The sequence below is a fragment of the Cygnus olor genome, chromosome Z, assembly GCF_009769625.2.
Source record: "Cygnus olor isolate bCygOlo1 chromosome Z, bCygOlo1.pri.v2, whole genome shotgun sequence".
NCBI classification, from domain to species: Eukaryota; Metazoa; Chordata; class Aves; order Anseriformes; family Anatidae; genus Cygnus; species Cygnus olor.
In genome coordinates, this window is record NC_049198.1 from 13,866,982 (window position 1) to 13,883,203 (window position 16,222).

Below are 16,222 nucleotides of genomic sequence, written 5' to 3' on the forward strand. Positions count from 1 at the left end.
GGAAACTTACATAGGAAAAATATTGCAGCATATGCAGGAGTGTTCTGAAAAAACTATGTAAAACTTTCTAAATTCCTAAGCTGTTACGGTAATATACTTCTGGAATCTTACTAGAGGAAGTTTCTAGTGCATGAGCCAAAGAGCATTTCTATGTAGATGCATTTGTTTTTAAATAAAGACAGCAATGATTTCAACCAACAGAAAGCTTGTAACGTAGGTTTTCATTCAATTGCAGGGAAAAAGCACGTATTTTAGCTTTTTAGTACAAATCAGAATTCTTACAGTCTTTTCTCTTTCATGATGTCAAAAGATGCTGCCATGTTCATTAACGTCGGTAAGCAGTGCAGGTGATGGCTGTGAGAATGAGGAAGGATTGTGTTTGCCTAAACGACAAAAAAAGACTGGTTAGAATAACCCACTATAACATTTTCAGCCATCTTGTAAGGATCAGAATTTGTAGAACCTATTATTTTTCACAATACTTTCACAAATGAATGAAAACAAAAATGTATTCTGTATAACATCATAGCAATAATTAAACATACCATTTTGAATTTTTTATCTATTTAATCAATCTGAAGCACAATCTAATGTAATTAAGGAATTTTAGGACTTGGAGCCTTTTTTTCCTTTAGTAGTTTTTGAAGTGGTAGCATGCAGAAACATGCATAACAGCCATCCTTACACCATATGTACAGAAAGTACTAAAACATATAATAGTACTGATATATATCTATATTTATGTGAAAATCTAAAACTATTCAAGCTGATGATGTCCATTCAATACATGTAACTACCAATGTTTCTACACACACAGAAGAATTATCTGATGAACTAAGTTACTTAACCAAGTAACTTAACCAAGTAAAGTTACTTGATATTTAGTTCTTTTTACTTTAGGATACACAGATAGTTGTTCAAATATTTTTGAAAACTATGAAGAATAATGAAGATAAAAGGGCTACTTCAATTTCTTAAGAGTACAAGTATCTGTTCAATATTTTGATAGTCATTTCAGACTAATCACCTCTTCAGAAATCCAAAAAATACCTGTGCTTTGCAGCAAACCATGAACTGAAACTGCAGTTCATCTAGTCAATCCTGCACAAAAGCATTCCAGAAACCAACAGAAATAGCATATGCTAATCCATACTCCTCTGTTTAAGCTACATAGCTAAATGAATACTCAAGAAATCGTGCCAATTATTTAAAGAAAAATATCTCTGAAAAGACTGAAGAACAGATTCATTCTGGTTTTGACCCATGCTGCTGAGGTGAGATATTGTAAATCACTATGGTAATAAGTAAACCTATATTTGAAAACTGTGGTCTTGTTTTCTGCAGTATTAAGAGGAGGCCAAATTATTGATTCATTTCAGTGGTACAGGATTGAAGATATGGACTATGTATGATAAGTTAAGTTTTGTAAGACAAAGCTTATTTTGATATCTTACCATCTCTTCTGGAGTAACATGATTATTTGGAAAAAAGACAAAACAATCCCCAAGAAACATAATCAAAAACTACTCCACTACAGATAATATTCTTGTTGGCAAGAAAATACGTGAAAATGAAAGAATTGTTTGTCAAGTAAGGTAAATCATACCACATTCCCTCAGGGGTCTGTCTTGGGACCAGCGCTCTTCAATATCTTCAATGACACAGACAATGGGATTGAGTGCACCCTCAGCAAGTTTGCAGTCAACACCAAGCTGAGTGGTGCAGTTGATACGAAAGGAGGAAGAGATAGATTCAAAGGGACCTGGACAGGCTGGAGAAGTGGGCCTACATGAACCTAATGAGGTTCAACAAGTCCAAGTGCAAGGTGCTGCACCTGGGTCGGGGTAATCCTAGACATGAGCACAGACTGGCAGAAGAACCCATTGAGAGCAGCCCTGCAGAGAAGGACTTAGGGGCTCTGGTGGACAAAAAGCTCGACATGAGCCAGCAGTGTGTGCCTGCAGCCCAGAAGGCCAACTGCATCCTGGGCTGCACCAACAGAGGGGTGGGCAGCAGGTGGAGGGAGGGGATTGTGCCCCTCTGCTCTGACCTTGTGAGGCCCCACCTGGAGTGCCGCATCCAGGGCTGGGGCCCCCAGCACAAGAAGGATGTGGGGCTGTTAGAGCGGGTCCAGAGGAGGGCCACAAGCATGCTTAGAAGGCTGGAGTACCTCTCCTGTGAGGAAAGTCAGAGAGCTGGGAATGTTCAGCCTGAAGAAGAAAAGGCTCCTGGGAGACCTCACTGCAGCCTTTCAATACTTAAAGGGGTCTTATAAAAAGGATGTAGAAGGACTCTTTACTTGGGTAGATAATGAAAGGACAATGGGGAATGGTTTAAAAATAAAAGAGGACAGACTTAGACTAGGCATTAGGAGGAAATTCTGGCGCAGGTTGCCCTGCAAAGCTGTGGATGCCCCATCGCTGGAGGTGTTCAAGGCCAGGCTGTATGGGATCTTGGCCAACCTGATCTAGTGGGAGGTGTCCCTGCCCATGGCAGGGGAGTTGGAACCAGCTAATCTTTAAGGTCCCTACCAACCCAAGCCATTCTATGATCCTGTGAATTCACATGACTAACAGCTAAAAGAATCAGGTTAAGTTCTGTTTTTCAAGCAGTGTTTTTTTTTGTTTGTTTGTTTGTTTTTTTAGGGGGGAGCAGGGGGATGGGGGATGTTTGGTTGGTTGTTTTTGATCTGGAACAGTCTAGCACAACCTGAGCAAGACGAATACAATAAAATAAAATTAAAATTCCTTCTCCTCTCCAGCTGCGGAAGTAAGTACAAATCCTGTCAGTGTGGAATGGTAAAGACTTTAATCTTGTTGGGATGCAGCATAAAGGAAAAGGAGAAGCTACTGTAAAATATGTTAAAGAGAAGCAGGAGGCATTAAGCAAGGTTCCTTCAAGCTTCTCTGTGCTATGCAGGGGATACCAATAGCAATGCTGAAAGATCACTTCAAGTTGGGAGTCACTTGAATGCAATATGAAATGCCCCAAATGAAAATGCAGAAGTTTCATCTGCCCAGTCTGTGAGACAGAAAGCTAAGAATGCTGCCAAAGCTACCATCACTCAAAGAAAAGCAAAAATCAGCTGTAGACTTTTCCCAAACACAGTAACAAATGAGTGAGTTTGAAGGACTCCAGCTTAAATATACTACTGGATACTGAGGCAAGGAGAACTGGTGAGAATTTGGGAGCTGGGGGATCAACTGCCTTCCCATCATGTCATGTTTTTAATAATATAAAATGACATATGGTGTAATACAAAATAAACCATTATTTTGATGAAAAATGGATGTTTGAAGTTCCTAGAAAATTCAAATCTATACTAGAAAAATAACTATTTTCACTGAGCTACTTATACTACTTATTCTCAGCAAGAAGGCTTACTTACCATGTGCAAAAGTTCTCCTAAAAGGATAGTTGCTCTAACAGATACATGGTCATCACTACTTGTGATCACTTCAACCAGACCCTTCAAAAAAGTTTAAAAAATTACAACATTTAACATAGGATGTATGTAATGTATCTTATTTAAATGTTTATAGGATGGAAATAGCAAGCATCTATTCATACTTAAGTCAATTAATTACCTCTAGAAGTCCATTGGTGATAAAAGCTGAGAGCACTAAAGCCAAGTAATTATCCATGAGATCAGGCCTGAGAGGAAAAAAAGTACGTAAACAGTTTAGAAAATACATTTATTTTATTATTTCTGAAGGAGAAAAACAATTATTGTCAACAACAAATATCAACAGCTTAGACTGAGTTCATGAAATGCCCACCTTGACCTGGCTCTGTGGGGTAATATAGTTTTAGCTTCAGCAGCTACAAAGCCATCAGAGAGTCTCCAGCAGTCCTGAAACCTGCTTGGATCTGTAACAACAAAAATATATGTATAAGTACATATAAAAACAATAAATATGTATATGAAAACAATGAACAGGGTTAATTATAACCCTGGATTTCAGTGTTATTTTAATTGTAGCCTGTGGGAAAATAGTTCTTCTCAACAGCTGTTTCTTCAGGCTTGATATTACGGAAAATTTTAGTTCAGAAGGAATCTCCAACAAGTCATCTAAACCACACTCCTGCACAAAGTGATGCTAAATTCAAAGCTAGGAAAAGGACTCTAAATATCAACCAAAATAATAAAACTTCCAATTCCTAAACACAAACTTGTTTAACAGAAATCATAACACCTATCATTTTAAAATGTATATCCACATGTAGCAAAGTCACAAGTCTGCAGCAAAGAATAACTTATTTGTAAGTGGAACAAGGATTAAGCTTTCATAATCAAACCATGACAGACATTTATACCCAGAGTTTGAATAATGCTGGACAGACTTGCTCCTTTCAGTCTCATGCTTTTGTGAGACAAAGAGGATACTCTTAAGGTTTAAAAAGCAATAATTCTAAATATAAATGATTAACTCTACTATAGACATGAAAGCATACATATCTGCCCTAGGAAAAGTCTGCTGAATTGCAGAGGGGATAATTAGCAGATACACAATATATAGAAAAAGAAAATGTAATGAATTTTATGTGACATTCACCAACACTTCCATGCTACCAATGCTTTTAATACTCCAAAGATGACTAATTTCTAGTATTGTACACAGTTTTGTGTAAATGCTCCATTATGCTCCACTACTGTTTGCAACAAACAAATTATATAGTAAGGATATCAGAAAAAGTTAGACTGGTAGCTTGATCACTGCTGAACTGTTGATAAGAGATTTTAAACCAGACTTAAGAATACCCAATGAATTCAGTGATGAAGCAGTTAATACATTGAAACAGTTAACACAGCCAACCAGCTGACATAATTCACAACAGAGGAAACGGTAAAGTGTTCAAATTTCTATGAGTTTAACAGACAGAATTCCTGTGTGAACTAGTCCTAAATACTTACCTACACTGAGAAGTGCCTCAATAAATTCTTCGGCAACAACAGGGAGAGGAAGGCGAAATATATCATAGAGAACCTCAAGCAGACCTCTCTACCAAAAAAAAACAAAAACAAAACAGCAAATTTATATTTAAGAATGGTCTTTTTGTTCATTATTTAAAAAAGAACTTGAAATTCATTTCTATAGCATAATAAAATTGGTGTCTATTTTGGGGTTTCTTTTTTGGATTACATGTTTATTTTAATATCTAAGGGAATCTGGAGAAGAGAAGTAGGGAAGGGGGGCTTGCTCACTTTAAAATTGTGCTGCACTGTAACTGTGAATCCTACAGATGCTTAGGCTACTTTGATCATTTTTTAATTTTTTTTTTGACCAGTCACTGCTGTGACCATCAACTCTTTGTTTTATGCAGTAATTGGGAAGAAACACATTCATTTATCTAAAATCCAATGCTTTAAACTCATAACTACAGCTACCATGAGTTTGCTATGACCTGTGGTCAAAGCAAAAAAAATAATTTATGCACTACTGATCTAGTCTGAGTCCATGCAAGTGATCGACTTTCATAATGCCCACTCTTTGCTTCTAGTAATTATCAGCAGACTGGAGACTTCTACCATACAAAGTGCAAACAAGAAACTAAAGAACGTAAAACCAAGAACAACAGCTGAAAGCATTTCACAGTACATTAATACATTTTTAATTTCATTTAAATCACAGTGCAATTCTAGAGTTAATTCAGAATCTACATAAAATAATGAAAAGGAACTTAAAAACTAAACTAAACAAAAAAACCTTCATTTACTTTCATATTCTATAATCTATTTCACTGACAAAAATATTTGAGCATATACAAATATTTTATTACTTCCCCATGTCTTTTCCCTTTTTGCTCCTCCATTCCCTCCTGTTAGACATACAGGGTGTGCTTTGATTCACACTTCGTGGACACAGAGAACAAGTCGCTTGTTTAAGATCACACAGGAAGTTTATACAAGAATTATAGACTCGAATTTGGGGGCCAAATAAACTTGAGGCTACTAGTCTCTCAATTGGAGACTGTGTTTAGACCACTAAATTTTTTTAAAAATGTAATTTATGTTAAGACATCCAATAGTATTCCTATTTCAATGCTAAATATTTATCACCTACCCGTATTTCCATATTTGGTATACAGAGTACCCCAATAAGAGACTGAATCCCAGAATTCCCAGGTTTGCACAGACTAATAATACCTAGAGAAAACATTGAACACATAATCACTCAAACAAGAATAGCATTAGGCACATTGTTAAATCTAATTTCTAGTTTGACTGCAAGTACAAATGACAAAAAGATTTTTCACCTTTGTGTCACCACAGAACAATGTTTAACAAAACTAATTGTACAACTGTTCCCTCACTAAGAACTATAGCTACTTTTGCCCTTTCTACTGTGAGCAGAATTTAAGTCATTCATTTGCATTGAAGAAATGGCAGAAAAGACAAAATTGCAAATAAAGATTTATTCTTAAAAATGAAAGATATAGGTAGAACTGAGCACTTTCTGCATCAAAAACTATCTTAACCTAACCAATTTTTTAGTTCTTTTTAACCTCTGGTGAATTCTAAACAGCAAGTTTAAGCATAATTGGAATAACATTCCCTATCCATCATTTTTAATCATCTTTATACAAATGAGAAGGGCTTATCTCCATAGTTTTCAACACTTTTTTTTTTATAGAATCTTGCCGCCTTTCCCGTAATTTGCTCCTTTTATACTGTATTTCACTCAATGAGTTTAATATTTTAATATTAACAGGGCAAACCCTCAAATTCCTTAAAATGTTATAGAATACCACCTGAAGCTAACCATTACACTGATTTTTACAGTGAGCCTTAAACTGAGCCTTAAAAGTACCACTGCAAGTAATGTATTCCAAGACAATTGCTTCTTCAGGCACTTGACCTTTTCAGGCTTATGGTGCTAATTCTAAGCATCTGAATTTGGGAACATGCAACAACATTCCTACGAGAAACTGGTTCTTAGAATTTTCATACTTGTCACAAACTCTCCAAACTTCCTCCCCAGTCATTTGAGAACATGAGACACTTTTGAAGGACACCTGGATGTTAAATTTAGCTTACTGATCCTTTCCAGACTGTTAAAAAACAACACAAGTTGTCTTAAAAAATCAGGAAAGTTTTCTATAATTTCTGAATCTTTTCTATGTATAACCTGTAAAGAGCCTATCCAAATGTTGGTAGGTAGTCATACCATCTGATTAGTTTATTGTGAGACACTGACTTGACTAAAAGAATGAGAAATCCCCTGAGGTATTATTCACATTAGGTACTGTAACATTACAGGGAAGGGCATAAGAGAAATGAAAAAGCTCACTTTTTTTCATGTAGAAAACATTTCTAACTCAAATAAATAGTTCCATACTGGAATTTATCTTCAGCTATAACACTTGGTAAAAGCATGTGCTAATGAAACTTTTTTGTTGAAAATTCTTTGTATAAACAAATTTATTATTCACGCTGGCAGAACTATCTCAAAGGCAAATTCTCATGATATGATGCTATTTTCAACATCCTTCCACCGATCAAATAGGAAGTACCACCACCAAAGTATAGCTGACATGGTATTCTATACTGAAAATAAAGCTGCAGCTTGTTGGTAAAGAAAACTATGTACATGTCCTCTAATTTGATGATATCAAAACATATTTTGGTATCATTATAGGAAGGTAGTAATAGAAAAAACAAGAGAGAAACTCTGTAGTTAAATAAACCATTCTATTACACTGAAAAGTCCCTTCCAGTTATTCAACTTAAACAAAGAAATCTTACCTGCCCACGAACGAAATGCTGCCACTATTCCCATTTTGCTAGCTAGGAATCGTGCTTCCCTGTCCTCTCTGTCAGGAAACAACAAATATCACAATACACAGTTAATTACTCTAAAATAGTGTTATTAATACATCAAGTAAAAAATAGTTAAGAAATTTTTGGATGGGGGACAGAATCAAGAGTAAGAAAAATCTTACGCCTTTTTTGTGTGTATATATATATATGCAATATGCATATACAAAGATTAGAGTTTTTAAGCATTGATACTTGTTCTTTTCAGCGGAGTTTCTACAGCAGGAGTATCACAAAATAGATACCTATATTTGGCCTATCAGATCAGTCACTCTGAAGTCACTCTGAAGACAGGGAGACTACAGTAGGAGCCTAAGGATTTGGACACTGATTCAGTTACACTGACCTAAGCATCTATTGCCATTTGACGATTACAAAACAGGAAAAACCAAAACCCATTAAGTCAATAGAGATGAGGTCTCTATTCCAACTTCCTACACAAAGAAGTTGTCAGATACGAGACCAGTTATATACTCAGGGCTTTATCAAGTCGGTTCTCAGAAACTCTCAAGGATGAAGGCTACAGGACTTCTCTTGGACAGCCAGTTGCAATGCTTAACTAGCCGCACAGAAATTTTTTTTCTTATATCAAGTTGGAACGTTTTTTTTCATTATTTTTCCCTGCTGTTTCATGCCCTCACACCATGAACCAACACGAAGGAAGGGTTAGACTACATCTTCTTGAAAACCTCTGCATGGTATTAGACCCAAAACTGGATGCAGGGGTTTACATGAGTTTCAGCACAGAAAATAAACGACAAAAACCACATCCCTCTGGATGTCAGGGATGCCCTTGATTCTATAAGTTATTCCCCCAGTTTGTTATCATCTGTAAAATTCACAAGAGTGCACTCTATCCCATCCTCCAGGTTATTCATAAAGACATTAAACAGGATAGGCTTCAGGCTAAAACCCTATGCTTTTATACTCTTTATACTCTGCTTTTTACTAGATCCCACACAGTCCAATGCCTTAACTACTACCCTCTGAGTCTGACCATACAAACACCAAACATGAAACTAGCACAAATATACTCCCATTTGGGATATATAAAGCAACATAAAAAGGAACCTATACCTGAAGAGAGTTGCTTATATATGTTAATTGAAAGAAATAATAGGGGAGGGAAGAAGAGTATATCTAATCTCCCTTTTAAATCTTTAATTCCTAACAATGTTTTAGGAATTTGCATTCTAACCAGCTATTGTGTTCAGCTTCATATAGTTTAGTGTTAGTTCATTGCTGTTATTTTGTCACTTTGGAAAGGAAAATAGTTTAATTATAGTTACATGAACACAACTAGTAGCACAAGTAACAGCAATAACACTTACTTGAGCTGTCCTTCTGCTGTGTCTGGATTATGCCTGTAGTGAAAATCTGTGTAAGGAGCTAAAATTCGCTAAACAAAAAAAAAAAGACATGCATTACTTTCATATAAGAATACAGTTAATGGGTTTTGCCCTTTAATCAGTCCCACTCCGATTTGTCACATTATTTCTTCTTCATAAATCATTAAGCTCTTAGCCTGAAATGTTGCATTTTAAGTATTTGGCATTAACACAGTGTGAAATCTGAAGTAAAAATTAAACATTTTCTTTAGCAATACAATGTTTAATTTCTGTCACTAAATAAGTAAAACTGAACCCACCTCTAATTCTACATCTGCTCGCACATACTGTCGGGTCTTTGGATGATTAATGAGGTGTAAAACTGTAGTTATCAGAGCCTCATTTATTCGGCTTAGCTGACAATCAATCACATTTTTCAAGATGGTACTTAAACCACCCCGAAGAGCCACCACCTCAGGATTCTGAAGTGCTAGATGACAAAAAAAATATGTAACTTCAATGAGTGATATGAAAGAAAACATTTCAAGACTTTTAGTATGGAAAATTTGTCTGTTTAGTATATATATCTTTTTCTTCCTGAACACTGCTGAAGCACACAGAAGGCTTTTAATGGAACTGACCAACATTAGCAATGAATTGTGATTTTAGACTAATTTATCAACTAAAATTCTGGTCAAGAAGTTACCGTTGTACAGCAATTTCTCAGCTTGTTTCCAACCAAGTTTCCATACAGCAGAGCCCATATTGTTTCACACTAGCTGATACAAAACTAAAAATACTTAAAATCAGCACCAACATAGGGATTTAGTATAGGTCACTGTTCAAGTAACTTTTACATGGACACATACTGATTTCCAAAAGACAGCTAATCACAGTATCCTTCGTAAAAAAAAAAAATATATATATATATTTTTAGTTCTCTGAACACTGGTACATTTGATAGCACTTCATGTATGGAGTTCTCATGACATCCAATCCATTCATTTTTAGAAACATCAGCTGTAGCAAGGGAGTATTAAGATAACACAAAAATTGGCAAGTATTGAAGTATAGCACAGTACTTAAAATCTTCAGGTACTTAACATCTTTAGTGTAAGTTAAAACGATTGTTTTACATCAACCTAATGACTAAATTTATGAAACATATCTACAACACTTAACATCTGATTCAATAGTTGTTAAACAAATTCCCTTTATTATACGAAAAATCTAATATAAACCCCCAGAAGAGAATTTCTTTAAAAAATGAGGACACTCACGTAAAGTTTTAATTAGATTCCAGTTATCTTACCTAGTTCACAGATAATGGCTATACATGCTCGAACCATTCTGTCTCTTTCTTGAAGACCATCATTGCCAACTGCTATCAAAGAATTAGTAATAGAGCTGGGGAACAATGAAGCATTCACAGTGATCATCTGCCAAAAATAAAAAGAAAAAACCCTCTGGCTTCTTCATAGTTCTCTAAATATACTCACAGATTCACCAACCTTCTGTTTCCTAGATAACACCAGACAAACCATTTTATAGATTAACTTGGCTATATCCTGGAAATACTAAAACTATTTCTATTGTTCTTGAAACTGTTTGTTAACTTAATTTACCATTATCTTCCTGCTTCTGCTTTCTATATTTTTATTTTGTTACTTACTAAGATAAAAAAAAGATGACTGCTGCAGACAGAACCATTGCTGCCTTTTTCACATCTTTTCCAAGAATTTCTTTATCAACAGAGAACTCTATCCACTGTCAAAAAGTAGCCTACATGCTCTTCTAGATGATTAATTCATACTGCACCAAATTCTTCGATATCTATTCAACTTTAATTAAACTTGGCCTAATTAGCCAAGACTGAAATCTCATGTTTTTAAGGACTTTCATGAGGGAAGAGACAGTCACAGACTACAAAAAAGGATAGTCTAAACTAAAGCTGCAGCTACTGTATTTGGATTCACCTCTGAATCCTCTTGTGTAGTACCTGATGTTAAAACTGCCACATTAATTCAGCTTTACCATAAATTATACTGGTACATCATAAACCCTACAGATCTTAAACATCTGGTTTCATCTTTGCTTTTCAGTTTAAGACCTGCTTTCATAAATCAATAGTCATTAAAGCAAGAAAAAAATGCAATAAATTTGGGATGTAATAAAGGAGTTTAACAATCAATGCTCCTTTGCACTACTGAAGAACTGTGCCATAGAGAACTTCAGCTGCTAGTTTAAGATAACCAGAATTTAAACAAGATTAAGGAGCAAGACTATGAACACAATAAAGAAAAAAACAAGAAACTCCCCAGCCCAAATAAGGCTTTGAATACAAAGACATTTCCTCACATTTTTCAGTTTGATAAAATTAAATATGCATATCTGCTGCATACTATGGAACACTAACATTTACTGAAGTTAAACAGATATATTACTAAGGGGAAATATTTTTTTTTTATCTGTTTTAAAAGGGAACAACATAATGTTATAGCCTCCCCAACCACATCACATTTTCTACTAATAAAAATTTAAGATGTCAAAAAAAATGCTCCATCAAACATCTAAACACGTTTGCAAGCTAGTTTTCTAAAGGTTTTATTTAACATTTCATTTCCAACAAAACTAGGCTTATCTGCATTACTCTCCCAAAATTGTTTTGTCTCACATTCGTTTTACAGCTCCCTTAGATGTCTCACAGACATGTGCTCAGCCAAAGGAGATTAAACTTTCCTCCTTCTTTACAATGTTCAAGTGAGAAGAGAGAAACCATTATGACGAATATTTGAACACTTTAGCAAGTTTATTTTTAAGACGTTTTTGAGAAACTTCTTGTCAAACATAATGTTGTTACCCACAAAACAGGAAGCCTTAAGATAGGGCTCTAAAGAAAACCCATACTCTTCCCCACCCACACAGTCTTTCATTTTTACAACAGCAAAAAGTATTAAAGAAAGAATTAGCAATAGAATGGATGTACTAATCCACTCTTTCTACTGACATTAACATGTAATTAGCATGAGGACACAAGCAGCATCTTAAGAATGTTATATTGTGGAAGGGTTTTTTTGGTTTTAAGAGATAAAGGAGAAAGATTTCTTTTAATATTCAATTTCAAGTACTTTAGTAAACACAAGTTTTGCATTTCATTCTGCTCTATACACTTAAATACAATATTAAAGACAAAGCACAATAGATGCAAGGCGAATTATAAGCATGTATGATGAAGTCTGTAACAAAGACTCTGAGGTCTTTAAAGATTCATTAATAAAAAATAATAGAAGGAAGGTGGTTCATATACCTCCCCTTCACTTCTGTTTCAAAAATAAAAACACCTGCCTCTTAAATTATTTTAAAATATCCTCTTAAATTATTTTAAAATATAAGTTTGACCATGACTTCTATTAGATAGAGAAATGCTTCCTGAAGTAACTTCAGATCATTGTTCTCATGGCTGAAGACACTTAAATTACTAAACTCTCACCAGGAAACACTGCTGACAGGACAAAACATTACCAACAAAAGTACAGTTGATAGAGAATATAAGCACTCAAAGCCCTCAAAAAAAAAAAATCAGAAACCAAATTTTAAAAGTTTAAAGTTGTTTTTCTTCTCTCTTGTTCCACTACCTTAACCTGCACTTCTTTAAAAACATAATTATCACTTTTTAAATTGAGAAAACAGGACCAATATTTTACATTTTGCTGTTCTTCTTTATGAAAAGGATGAGAAAAAAGAAACAATGTTTTAAAATTCTGTATCTATACTATTCGCAGGCATTTTTGCTACCAAATTGAAGTAAAGAATTTTGTCTAGACTTTAGAATGGAAAAGTACAGTTCTGAAGTGCTGACAAGACCCAGTTCCACAGCTCACTAGTTAACAGCATCTTCTGTGTAAATTAATTAATTCTGCCCAATTGTAATATTTGCTGTTCATTATCCTCTCCTATACCTTTATACAATCTTTTAGGGATCCTGGTGTCACACAACCAAGTATGAGCTGAATAAAAACGAATCATAAATATGTTTCCATTCCATCTTCAGATTTAAGTTGTTACAGCCTGACACTGAAGCTCTCTTTAGATTATCAAAGAACATTTATAAATGGAGACTTCCTGAAGGACCTCTGCAACTTACACAGATGATCCATTTTTTTTTGCCTTTTTTTAAGCTTTAAAACTTTCAACAATTGTGCCAAACAAGCATATTGTCTCTTCTGAAAGAGAGAAGACATTGCATATCAAGGCTCCATATTTTCAACCTAAACATATACACATGTGCACATACACTCAAACTAATTAACATTATGCTCCTGGGTAACAACTCTTCCAAATAATTCAAACCTTACCCTAGTCTTCATTAACTTTTTTTTAACGTGTTCAGTAGAAGTAAATGAGCAAGATAAATAACAGCAAGAATAGAAAAGTCCAGTACAAAGACAGAGTACTACATTACCTAAGAAAATAGCTTCAGTAGCTGTAATATGCTAGTTTCTCAGGGATCAGCTTACAGTAACCAGCAAAGACTAAGTATGTTTTATTGTGTAACTGAGAAAACTATGGACAGCATTAACCTCTAAGGATAAAGCAGTAAGGCCAGAACCATTACTTGATCTGATTATTCCAACAATGGCAATTTGCCTTATTCCTCGAGTGGCAGAAAAATCTTGAATCCTTCATTCACAGATGCTTAAAGATATTATAAAATCAAGTTAAATCATAAGAAGAAACTTAATAATACCTTTATAACCCTTGCACTCATCATTTGATAAACTGTTTCCAAATCTTACTCAGTTTTATGTCCATCAAAGGAAAAAAAAAATCAGGAAAATTTTTGTAAACCACTCAAGATTCTCAGTCATAAGAGATTAAAACCAAAATAAGTCTCAGCACTTTTTTTTTTTTTAATTAACAGCTATAGTTTCTTCTCACATGATAAAATGAGAGGCTGTGAAAAAGATCTGCTAATGAAGAAAACCTGGAGTCAACACAGCTGACTACCAGCCCTGGTAAGACCATATATACTTAGATTTTACCTTTCTGACTAATCGAAGTGCTTGTGTTCTTTCTACTTCATTACTCTGCTGTATGTCAATGCACCTAAAATAAGTTAAAAGAAATTTTTGTTTATATCAAAAGTAACTTTCACCTTAACTGTTAACATCTCACATTAATATTCATACAACTGAATAAAGAGAACATAAATTATGAATGATTGTTTAAAAATCTGCCTTTCAGTAAACATATTCATGATTAGACAGTTTCAGTTTATTTTCAGTTATCCTCATTACAAGTAAATCACTAGAATGCTCTCAAACATACAATGACAAAGCATAACAGTTTCAACAATTCTGAGCTAGCTGCATGTGTCATTTCAAATAAGATTAAACAAAAGCATTTGTAATATTTCAATTTTTTTATATGCTTTCAGAAAAATCCCTTTGCCAAGAAAATTTATCACTACACAAAAAATTTATCATCACACTAAAACTGAGAATGTGTGTATATATGAAAACAAACACATATCAGAACATTAAATCTGATAATTTTAACAAAGGAAGCACTAGAAATGATAATTAGATCTAGTCACCACACTGGCCTTATTATCTCATTGTTAGTTTGCCCTTTGGTATCTTTGTGTTGGGTCATGGTTTATACTTAGATTATAAATTCTTGGGCATGAACTACTTTTTCGTCCTGACTTTGTACTAGAGGCCCTAAAGCAGTATGATGATACTAAGAATTGGAACAAATCCCACAAAACTAGAGACATGAATATTACTATGGTTTCAATTTGCTAATAATACCATGGACTAATTTACAATTAATGGCATTTATGATACAAAAACATTTTTAATGTGTCTAATTTTTTAGATTATTCTTAGGATGCCATGTACTAGGATAGCATTTTATTTGGATTAGCTGGTGTGATGTATTATCAAACTTTTTAAAGAAGTACATTATTCACACTGAAAAAAACAGACTTTTATAAAAGTATATGTGAAGAATATAAGAGGACATGAAACCATGTTTTCTCACCTCTCTCAACAAAAAATAATAAGTACAATTTTGCAATTTGCAACAAGAAGGCAAAATTACCTGGCTATTAAGTAATCCACTTTCAACTTTAGCACCTTCTGGAGAATACTGGAGTCTCGAATGAGATAGCGGAGGGCTCGCAATCCTGCTGCTCGCACCTCTTTTGCTTCATTTAGTAAGGCTAATCGCAGACTACAATGAAGGAAACAAAGGGGGCAAACAATTATATAGCAGCAGGTACACTTCACCATCTGAGATGCAGATACTACTAACTTGTTTAAAATAAGTCAGATTTTTGAAGAGAAATATCCTGTACTAATTTTCTTTGAGATATTCACCTGTACAGTCTAGAAGACAAACCCTCACCTTGCCAGCAGATGTAGACAATATATTGATCTGAACAAAGTCAGATTTTTTGTTGTTTTAGAACAGTCTGTATACCCTTGAAACAAAATATGACCAAGACCTGTATATGACTTGTTATTTGACAAAACAGTTGAGCACAATATTAATCCTGAAAAAGTATTCCAGATTAGTTAAAATTTTCAGGAAGTTTAACAGACAGAAAGCACTTCGTACTCTGCTGTACTGTTAATCCATATGTATGGATCTTCAGAATAGATCTTCAGAATAATGTCTAGACATCCGAGACAAAACTCACCCCTGCATATGGCAGGGGCGTTGGAATTAGACAATCTTTGAGGTCCCTTCCAACCCAAGCCATTCCATCCTATGAAATTTGAACCTTAACTATTACATGCATTGCTCTCTAAAGATATTATGAGATCAGTATGCTTACATGAAACATGGATGTCAATGGAAAATACGTAACTTAAGCAGTGCTACATAGCATAGATTTCTACACATTTCATTTCAAAATATAATTGAAACATTTCTCTTTAGACAGATTTTGAAAGTGTTTTGCTCGTACACCAATGAGCTCTCCTAAACCTAACATGATAATGTAATCCCTAAATCCACCAGCAAGGTTTAAAAAAAGGGAAATGTGAAAAAAATGAGATCTTGAAGA

General features: G+C 34.5%; 1 protein-coding gene across 1 annotated transcript in view; it reads right to left on the reverse strand.

Moving 5' to 3' along the window:
* Positions 1 to 16,222, reverse strand: part of RICTOR (RPTOR independent companion of MTOR complex 2) — an 81,075-nt gene that overhangs the window by 34,754 nt on the left and 30,099 nt on the right. The window contains exons 5-16 of the mRNA XM_040541935.1: positions 15,253 to 15,384; positions 14,190 to 14,253; positions 10,460 to 10,586; positions 9,468 to 9,637; positions 9,151 to 9,218; positions 7,748 to 7,815; positions 6,066 to 6,148; positions 4,916 to 5,003; positions 3,780 to 3,870; positions 3,588 to 3,654; positions 3,389 to 3,469; positions 283 to 383 (exon numbers count right to left, since the gene is read on the reverse strand). Coding sequence (XP_040397869.1) covers positions 283 to 383; positions 3,389 to 3,469; positions 3,588 to 3,654; positions 3,780 to 3,870; positions 4,916 to 5,003; positions 6,066 to 6,148; positions 7,748 to 7,815; positions 9,151 to 9,218; positions 9,468 to 9,637; positions 10,460 to 10,586; positions 14,190 to 14,253; positions 15,253 to 15,384 — 1,140 coding nt within the window. The remainder of the gene's footprint in view (positions 1 to 282; positions 384 to 3,388; positions 3,470 to 3,587; positions 3,655 to 3,779; positions 3,871 to 4,915; positions 5,004 to 6,065; positions 6,149 to 7,747; positions 7,816 to 9,150; positions 9,219 to 9,467; positions 9,638 to 10,459; positions 10,587 to 14,189; positions 14,254 to 15,252; positions 15,385 to 16,222) is intronic.